This window comes from Pelmatolapia mariae, linkage group LG20, assembly GCF_036321145.2.
Source record: "Pelmatolapia mariae isolate MD_Pm_ZW linkage group LG20, Pm_UMD_F_2, whole genome shotgun sequence".
In the NCBI taxonomy this organism is placed as follows: Eukaryota; Metazoa; Chordata; class Actinopteri; order Cichliformes; family Cichlidae; genus Pelmatolapia; species Pelmatolapia mariae.
This window is the reverse complement of record NC_086244.1, coordinates 993,630-1,003,676: the sequence shown is the minus strand read 5'-3', so window position 1 is coordinate 1,003,676 and position 10,047 is coordinate 993,630. Positions and strand designations below refer to the sequence as shown.

At 49.0% G+C, this 10,047-nt stretch overlaps 1 protein-coding gene across 1 annotated transcript in view; it reads left to right on the top strand.

Annotated features, from left to right (window-relative positions):
- Window positions 1-53: 53 nt before the first annotated feature.
- srms (src-related kinase lacking C-terminal regulatory tyrosine and N-terminal myristylation sites) overlaps window positions 54-10,047 on the top strand; it is a 30,022-nt gene continuing 20,028 nt past the window's right edge. The window contains exons 1-3 of the mRNA XM_063465350.1: window positions 54-945; window positions 4,176-4,297; window positions 8,604-8,770. Coding sequence (XP_063321420.1) covers window positions 566-945; window positions 4,176-4,297; window positions 8,604-8,770 — 669 coding nt within the window. The 5' untranslated portion in view covers window positions 54-565. The remainder of the gene's footprint in view (window positions 946-4,175; window positions 4,298-8,603; window positions 8,771-10,047) is intronic.

The following is a 10,047-nucleotide window of genomic DNA, read 5'->3' as shown; positions in this document are numbered from 1 at the left end:
GTGTGCTGCAGCTTGAGTTCATGAGTCACCGTGGGTGTGTTTGTAACGGCGGACTGACACCTGAACACCGGAACGTGTTGCGGGCTGTCAAGTGAGTTTCAGATGGATCTGCTTCTGTTCCTGTGACGTCACAAAAGCTAAAACCTCCAAAGCAGGTGGGACACGTGGTCATCCCGGGTGTCCCGGGACAAGATGGAGACCCAGCACACACACCCAAACCTCCCTCCTCTCTCGCTCTCTCTCTCACGCACACACCTGCGGGGCTCCTCCCCCTCGGTTTGCAGGTGTGTGAGCAGCAGGAGGTGCGCAGAGCTCCGAAACCGATCCTCCGCGCTGTGCTCCGGTGCTCGACCCGCATAGCCTCGGTTTCCGTTTGCGCACTCCCGCAGCCGCCGAGCGCGTCCCGCCGCTCGGAGCCGAACAAACCGGTTCCTCCGGTCCGCCCGCCGGCGGGGCGGGATGTTTCCGGAGAGGGGCAGGCGCGAGCGGCAGGCGCGTGCGTGCTGGAGGACGCAATTCGGTGAGAGCGACGGGCCGCGGCGGGCACAGACCTGCGCGTGCCGGGATGGAGAGCTGCTGCCGCGCGTGTTTGCCGTGCTGCTCGTGCCTCTGGGACCGGATATGGCCCGGCCTCCGGTACCCCGAGCCCCGCGACCGCGACCACGTCATCGCCAACCCGGCTGCGCACGCGGCCGAGATCCGCACCGTGTCCGGGGACATCCGCGTCCCCGCGCCCAAGAAGCGGCCCGCGCAGCTGTACGCGGCGCTCTTCGACTTCGAGGCCCGCAGCGACGACGAGCTGACGGTTAAGGAGGGCGACAAGCTGTCGGTGATCGAGAAGCGCGGAGACTACGTGCTGGCCAAGAAGCTCACCGGGAGCCTGGAGTCCGGCCTCGTCCCCGCCAACTACGTGGCTCTGCTGCAGGACGAGTTCGCCAAACACAAGTGAGTGCCACGCACGCCCACGGGTGACACCCCCCCCCCCCCCCCCCCACACACACACACACACACACACACACAGGGGCGACCGCTGAATGGAGTTAGGACGTCAGTGTGAACTTGAGCACGTTGATGGTCGTTTAAATGAATGAAACTTTGAGTTTTCAGATGAGTTTCACTCAGAGCTTTGGCTGCATGTTTGTTAATGTGGAGCAGCAGATATTTAATCTGGAGTCAGTCTGTGTGCTGCAGAGAGAAACAGACTCTTCAAGATAAAAGCTGACAGTGAGACCAAAACTCCTGATGCTGATCCCAGGTCTGATCCCAGGTCTGATCCCAGGTCTGATGGGACACCAGGAGGATTGTTTTGGGCTTCCTCCAAAACTCCGACAGCCTCAGCGTCCCTGCAGCTTACAGAAAATGACACTTCAGGCTCTTAAAGACTAAAATTGATACTAAACAAGAAACTCTTTGTAAATTTGTTGGACAGATCTGAGAGTTTGAGGTTTTTCTGGTTTGGTTCAGGCTCTGAGTCTGAGGTAAAGGAAGGGCGGGGCCACAGTGACAGGTGACTGTGAAAATATTAGTCACATAATAAGATCCACCTAAAATTAGCCCACACCTTTCCACCTGACTTATCGCTGATGACGCACCGTGGGCCGTCTCCCGGTGCCTCCTGTCACTCTTCGGGACCTGTTTTGTTTTCCTTTCAGGCGCTGAGGGCCGCACACGGTAAACTACAGCCGTGTATTTTTCCGTGTGTGCTCTGAAACACACCCTGTCAGAAATGGTGCAGAGGTGCTGAGTAGCCAAAAACACAAACCCTAAACAGGACAGAGTGATGCCATTTCATATCCAAAGGGTCAAAGGTCAAGTGCAAATGGGCGCTTTTTAAAGAATAAAAGAAACCTGATTTTTAGAGTGTTGCTGTCAGAGCAGAGTGGATCTGTTACTGGTAGAACTGTGTCATGTGACTGCTTTCACACAGTTTAAGGTGTTTTTAGATTTACTGGAGAAAACAAAGTGACGTAAGTGTGGCGTGGAGCTGTGGGTGGGGCTTCAGCACAGTGAGCAGTCAGCAGAAGAAAGACGTTTTCAGCATGTTCTTCCTGTCATGTGATGGCATTTGTCTCCGCCCATCAGAGACACAACATGAACTCTTACTAAGAGCAGCTTACCCCTCATCCTCCTGCGTGCCCGTGGTGCTCTGTAGTCAGACGTCAGCTGACCCTCCAAACGTTCCTGCCGTTTTCGACCCCATGTCTCCCCGATTACATCCCTGAAAGCTAAAAAGTTTCGAGACTTTGTGTGCAGAGGGATGAAAAGCACGGTCCTGGCGTTCAGACAAAGTCAGGTGTGAATGTCTGACGGTATCCGGCCCACGGCTGCAGGTGCTCCATTATTCATACACCTGCAGCTAAGCTCTCTGTGCACGCTCCGCTTCACCTTCGGTGTGAACGCTGCCGACCCAACAGCGACTGCGTTTGTCTGACAGCAGAACAAGAGGACGAGTCGGGCTGCTGAAGCATCACAGCCCAGCTCGCACATCTGGACCCTTTAACAACCCCAGGAATGTTTATCATGATCTCAGAATCATCAGAGGGAAAATGAAGCCACGATTTCAGACTAAAGTGTCCTCTGCAGGAAGGGAAGCAGAGTCCATCAAAGCTAAATGAAGCAATCCAGACGCGCGGTTCAGATTTCCAGCTTTAATGAAGCATTAACAAACATTTCATTTATTCATTTCAGCCTTTATATTCCCTCGTTCGTCCAGTTTCACACGCTCAAACCTGATTGGACGTAAGGATGAGTAACCCACACACAGGCAGGCGTGGGTTTCCTCCTCTGTGAGGCTTTTTCAGCTCTGCAGTGCAGCTGCTTTCAGGTGCTGCTGGTTTTGTGGGTCTTTATGCCCTCAGTTTTGTCTTCAGGGAGTTGTGAGCATGCTCAGTTAGGCTGGGGATCTTTCTTTGGACAGGGTACAGGGTGCAGCTGAGTGTTTCTGTATCTCTGACTTATTTTGCTTTTATGAGAATGAAAACTGCCTGTGCAGAACTTCAGCTTTGTGATCTGAGCTGGAATCATGTTCAGCTGCATCAGAGTCAAATCCATTTTCATAACCATCATGATTCAGAGCTTTGGATCGCTTCCTTTCCTGCTCCGTTCACCCAGTTTCACCCCTTTCTTGTCTAGTCTGCCCACCTGTCTGTGCCTGAGTGTTAACTGTGCATTTTCAGATGCTTTTGTGTTTTTTCAGTCAGCTTCCTTTTTCCAGCCTTTCACGACCTTCTTTTCTACTTTGAGCGTCATATCAAGATTTCCAAGCACAGCTATCAAATGCAAATTCCTTTATCTCCTTAACTTGCTGGGAAATGACGTGGAAGCAGGCCACGCCTCCTTAGAAACACTTATCAGTTACTTTGAGCCTGTGAACGTGAACAGGAAGGCAGTTTGACTTTTAACACCCGCTAAAATTCACCTGAGAATATCTGACCTCATCATTCCAAAGCATATGATAAGAATCTGGCATTGTTATGTAATCTAAATCCATCCTCCTTTGGATGAGAGGGCGGAGCATGAAATTACCAGCTAATGCAATAATGCAATAATGCAAACTTAATATAATTTAAACAGGCGACTTTTAAAAACTTGCTCCTCAGTACAGGTGTCATGAGGGGGGACCAATCAGTGTGTGTATCAGGCTGTAAACATGCTTATTTCTGCTGGACTCACTGCTGCCTCTGCTGGACGGCACAGGAACTGCAGGTTTTATTTTTCAGCTGTTTGGAAAAAGGTGCAGGTGAATCTTTTTACAAAACGTGCACGTGAACCATGTAAACCTGAAACCAGGAAATGTTTGGTGTTCTTGCTTTTTTATTATTTCTAGCAGAAACTAATGATGGGTGAGTCAGTAATGAGCTCTGATGTGTTTCTCCCACAGCATCATTAAACTCTGGTTTACAAACCTGTTGCTGTTTGAGCTGGTTTCAGTGAAACCCGAGCATCGTGCCGCTCAGACCCGCCCTCTCTGATAACTTAAAGTAAATACAGGCGGGTTTGTCTGGGCAAACGGGCGGGACCTGTCTGTCTGTCAGACTGACCGGGCGTCACGTGTGTGCTTTTGTTCTTGTATGGCTTCACGTGTGACGCATTCTTCATGTCTGTCTCTTCCTTTCCTTCTCTCTCTCCATCCACTCCCTCCCTCCCATCATCCCGCCCACTCCGTCTCTGTGCAGGTGGTACTACGGGAACATAAACCGTGGGAAAGCGGAGAAGCTGCTGCTCGCCTCCCAAAACAAAGATGGCGCCTTCCTGGTTCGCATCAGTGAGAGTCACAGTGACGAGTACACTATCTCTGGTGAGTGAGCACTTCGTGGTGACCTCTGACCTCTTAAAGACAAACTGCCTGATATATAAAAAGTTACAGTTGGAGGAGAAGACGCCACGAGTACACAGCAGTCTGCCTTCAAAGGAAACTTGTGGGCGTCGACATGATTCTGGCCTGAGGACACCACAGCCGGGGTCATCGGCCGGGCTGCGGACAGGAAAACAACAGCCAATCATCTCCCAGTCTCAGTCAGATCCTCCCAGTAAAAGAGCCATGTTATTGTTAAAAACACAGACCAAACCAAACTGAACCATCTCACCGTAAAGTGACCAAACCAGGTTCTTCCCTCAGAAACGCGTCGGTCAGAGGCCAGCAGAGAGTCGGCGAAGGTCTCTGTTTAAAGTACTTTCTAACACTCGAGGATTAAAAATGTAAAAAGCTGGCCGGAACAGAGCCGATTTAAGCAGCTGCTGCAGGACTTTAATAACGTTTCATTTATTCACATTTATCAGTGCAGACCTGCCTCACCCACATTTATAACTGTGTAATAAGCAAGCTATCTGTAAGTTTCAGTGTTGAGCTGTTTTAGCATCAGACCAGGTGGAAGCTGCTACATGTCTCCTCCTCCTCTCCTGTCGTGTTCCCCATCCATCACCTCCTCCTGCCCTCCTCAGCACTGCTGTCAGTGGAGGTCTGCAGCCAGCCATGATTGGTTGGTTCCTCAGTGTGAGGTCACTCCTCGAGCAGCTTTTATCGCAGTACGATGTAGGCAGATGTTTTTTACTTGCAGCTGATTGTTTTGTGTCTGAATGGAGACTGATGAGAGTTCCACACACGGTGGCCTGGTTAAGACCATCGTGGTCAGGTGTGTTCAGGGGCATTTAAATCCCAGTAGTTTGGTAACAGAGCCGATATGAGGGCCGGGTTGGCTCTGAATGCCAGTCAGGGACTGGTCTGGGACTAATCAGGGACTGGTCTGGGACTAATCAGGGACTGGTCTGGGACTAATCAGGGACTGGTCTGGGAAAGGTCTGGGACTGGTCTGGGAAAGGTCTGGGACTAATCAGGGACTGGTCTGGGACTAATCAGGGGCTGGTCTGGGACTAATCAGGGACTGGTCTGGGCCTGTGCTCTCCACAGGTGTGCATTGTGTCTGTCTGATAGATTCCAGGTGTCTTCCTCACACATGAAGGTTAGCCATGGAGTTAGGTCAACAACACAGCTTTTAGTACAGGCGTGAGCAGTCACATGTTAAAAATCATTAATATGCCAAAACTGTGACATGCAGACACATCAGGTTATAGCAGAACTAGGACGGGTCACATAAAACATTCAAACATGTTCAGGATGGACCTCTGCAAAGCGCTCTGCTGTAACACAAGCACATGACTGTTGTTAACATTCTCTGTCAGATATTCCTATAAATCAGCAGCATATCATCATCCTTTCAGACAAATGAAACAAACTTATTATCGTATTTGTTACTTCTGTGCTCGTCCACGCTCTGCTCGACTGATTTTTATTGTTAAGCTGTGTGACGCCGTCTTTTCCATAAGGCAGAAGTGGAATTTGTAGAAGCAGGTAAACATGTCTGCTGGTATTCACTGTGTGAGTCTGACAGTGTCACACATCTGCTGTGTGATGTGTGGATGTTTTGGGTGTGCAGAGGTCCACTCGCCGGACCGGTCTGACAGCAAAGGGACTCTTTGTGTGTCTGCTGTTCCTTTGTTTGCTTTTCAGCCACCTTAATGAAAGGTGGATGATGTCACTGAAGACTCCGCCCCCAGCTCAGCTGTCACAGGCAGGGCCATGACCCACAGTGGCTTAAAGTAAACATAAAAAAACGAATGTTACAGTCAGAGTTTTTACTTGTATGAAATAAATTAGATTGTGTGAGTAATCCCAGTACTTCAGGCCAAAAACACATTAATGAATGACTCGGTGTCAGTCTGCTTTATTCTGATTGGACCCGAGGAGCCAGGTAGACTCTCTCAGCTTTCCAGCTGGAACACTAAGCTGATGTGTTCACCTCTGCATTCAGCTCTGTGTCAGCTCCTAAAACTCTGAAGAAACAACATGAACAAACAACTAAAAGTAGGCCTGTTCTCCTTCTCTTACTTCCTGTCTTATAAGTCACATGTTCGTACTGAGCACGAGCAGTTTCAGATCATGAGCTCAGTGTATGTTTAGTAACCGCTGTGAACCCTGCGGCGCAGACTGCAGCCGTCCTCTTCCCATCATCCAGACTTCCTTTAGGTTATACGTCCATTAGAAAACACTGCATACATTTCTGTGCAGCTGATAGCAGGTACATATCTGTGAAGCCCAACTAATATTAAAGATGACACATACAAACTCACAGGAGCAGATCAGCAGAACCAGTTTAGTGGACAGAGACTGGTGTATGACTGCACAGTAACCGCTGATTCTTTGGCCGGAGCTCAGAGATGCTGTTCCTGCTCTGCTCTGTGGGTTTAATGTCACAGGTGTGTCAGCAAACCCGGGACGCTAACGTCCGGTCCTCTGTGGAAAACTCTGGAAGCGCTGAGGAGGAGGAGCGGCAGCGCCAGGAAAGGGTTACCCCTTTAACTTGAACACGTTTTCCCACTACTTCACAGCCTGCTTATAGAGTGGTGAGACAGTTGTTCATGTAAAGAAGGATTATTTTGGACTGTGACTGATGCACAGCTCTTCTGTTAGAGTCCAGAGGTAAAATAGGAAGCTGTGAGTAAACAGAGTAGTTCAGCTTTAGCAGCTCATTGGTTGTTTCTGTGATGTGCATGAGCTCGCTGCGCTCTCAGAGCTGTAGGCACCACAGCAGCTCTCTAATCAGGATTAGGTGCTGGAGGATTTCTGGGATTTGTGGCCTTGAAGTTATTGTTACTGCGTCCTCCAGCTCGGCTCTTTCTTCTCTCTGTCTCCACATCTGCAGCTTTTCCTCTCCATCCTCTACCTTTCCCCCCGCCCCCCTTCAAGGTCCTTTTGGTCCCAGGGGGACGATGCTGCAGTTAGATGCTCAGTTTTCACTGTGCTAGTCCTGCTGAAATATGCATCATCAGGGCTCTGCACACAGCAGAGTGCGGCACAGCGAAGCTCAGTCGGCATTTTCTCCTCACACATAAAAACGCGTTCGTCTTCCTGAATGTCAGTACATGTAACACTGCTGCACATGTGTGCGTGTGCAGTGCTGCAAAACATGTCCACAGTTTCATCAGAGAACAGTGGAAATCAGGAGGGTTTGTGTCGCTCTTCAAGCTCTGCAGCACATATTCAATCATTCTGCCTCCTGACTCAGCCTTTACGTTTTTTCTGTCAGGAGGTTTGATGAGTATTAAAAACGATCCTGTATCATTAAACTGTTTTTTCATGTTTAATTATGACTCTCTATATATATTACACTGGAGGAAGCAGAAAGCTTAACTGGCGAGCATGAACTGTGTGTCTTCCTGGAGTTTGATGCTGTGGTCGAGCTCGTGTGCCGACGTCCCCCCTGAACGAGTCCTGGTGAGCGCTGTGAAGCTGTCACTGCACTGAAAGCTGCATGTTTGGCCTCACAGCTCACATCTGATGCAAAAATATCTCCAGAGATCACCGACTGTGCTCAACCTTTCCCCTTCAGGTCACTCTGCTGCACGTGCTCAGATGGCCATCATCAGAGCCTCGTTAACGTCCGTTTCATGGCGCTCATCACGTTACCATGATAAGCAGTACTTACACCTGACGGCACACAGCTCAAACCTTCCTGACCCTCGGCCTCATCACTGCTATCAGCTGATTCTTTGGGGGTAGAAGGCGGGACATCTGCCATATTTCCTGAATTGGGAGATCCTCTGAGTGACTCGTCTTTCTGTCTGTTAAACGAAGGAGTCTGTGAGGAATAATGGATCCCTGTGAGGAGCTCCTGTGCTCAGGAGAAACGGTGAAAGCTTCAGGCAGCTCATCACTTCATGCTTTTCACATCAAATGACTTCACCTCACTGTTTAATGGGCTGGTTTTGAGCTGTGCAGGTACAGCTGACTTTACATGTCGTATCCTGCTGTTAGCTGTGGATGAGTCGACCGTCTGCTGTGTTTGAAGAGGCTCTTCAGTCGTCGTTCATACAGGATAAAATGTCCAGTAGGCCTCTTTAGTCAGACCCTGTGTTTGCAGGTTTTATTATTCGGACCAACAACGCCGCCTCTAAAGGCCAGAAACTCGTCTTTGCCTCACAGTAAATTTACTCCCATCATGAGTCCAGTTAAAGCATCCAGGATCTCTTTTATGTCCCATTGGTGTCGGAGTATAAGTAAAAACCTGATGATATAAACACATTAAGCTCCTCCCTCTGTGTTACAGCTCGGAGCGAGGGGAAAGTGTTCCACTTCCGGGTCCAGCGCTCCTCCATCGGAGCGTACTTCATCTCGGATAAGATCTCTTTCGCCACACTGGGAGAGCTCATCGCCTACTACCAGAAAAACTCTCGTAACCTCGGCGTGCTGCTGGAGGAGCCATGCGCCCAGCAGGTAGGACTCTGAAACAAAAGGTTTTTACTTCTATCCTTGTGCCGACTCCGACCTGCTGCAGGCAGGTCACCGTCCTTTACCTCGCAGGCTGAAACCTGATGTGCTTCGTTCTTGTTGAAGCTACAGCACATTTTTATTTTTCACACGTCACTGAGTCACTGCTACGAGGCTCCGGTTTACTTCTTTAAGTTACAGTCTTTATTTGACGCGATGACGAGGACGCGGATTAAAAACTGCTTTTAGTCGGAGAGCGAGCTTCGACCTGGAAAACTTAAACATGCTCAATCCTCGCCGTCCAGCTGTGGACGTTACATTTCTCTGTCCATATGACGCCTTCTGCTCATTTCTGTTTGGACAGAGCAGCTGATTGATAGCTGATACCTGCACGCCACGGCATCCTCTGTCTGAAACCAGCAGGTTTAGCTCCTCCTCGTCTGATTGGCCCTTACATTTATGAAGATCCACCAGTGGAGCAGGTTCACTGTAGGGTCGAACGACTGAGTTCACAACAATAGAAGTACAGAAACATGAACAGACTTACAGCAGTCTGTATTTCATTCACACCGCGCTGCATGAATATGTGTTAATGCTGTTTGTACGCACACGTTTGTAAGGTAAGACTCATCAACTGTATATAATTATAACATAATTATATTTAATCAATATAGTAAATATAATTATGTTATTATTATATTTACTAAAAGCAGTAATAATATTAAAATAAAGGCTCGCCCCAAGTAACAGGATGACAGACTGTATATAAGCGATGGCCATCTTCCACCTTGGTTTTTTAAAACTAGTTAGTAATGGTTTATATCTGCATCATGTTCACACACGTTAGTGAAATGTTCGAGGCTTCGTTTTGACCTCATCACTTCCTACAACAGGTGTATTCATCGTGCAGTGAAGCTCAGGCTGTGTGGGGCAAAAACAAAAGGGATCACATGACCATGTAGACCAGGGGTGGCAACTCCAGGCCTGAAGGGCCGGCGTCCTGCACGTTTTAGATCTCACCCTGGGTCAACACACCTGAATCACATGATTAGTTCGTTACCAGGCCTCTGGAGAACTTCAGACATGTTGAGGAGGTCAGACATTTAAATCAGCTGTGATGGATCACATCTAAAACCTGCAGGACACCGGCCCTCAAGGCTTGGAGTTGCCCACCCCTGATGTATAACCGTGAGCCGCTGAGGACGCCACAGGAATGAGTGTAAAACACAATCATGCTATACCACGTTGCTTAGCAACATGTATTTTCCCCACACATGTTGATA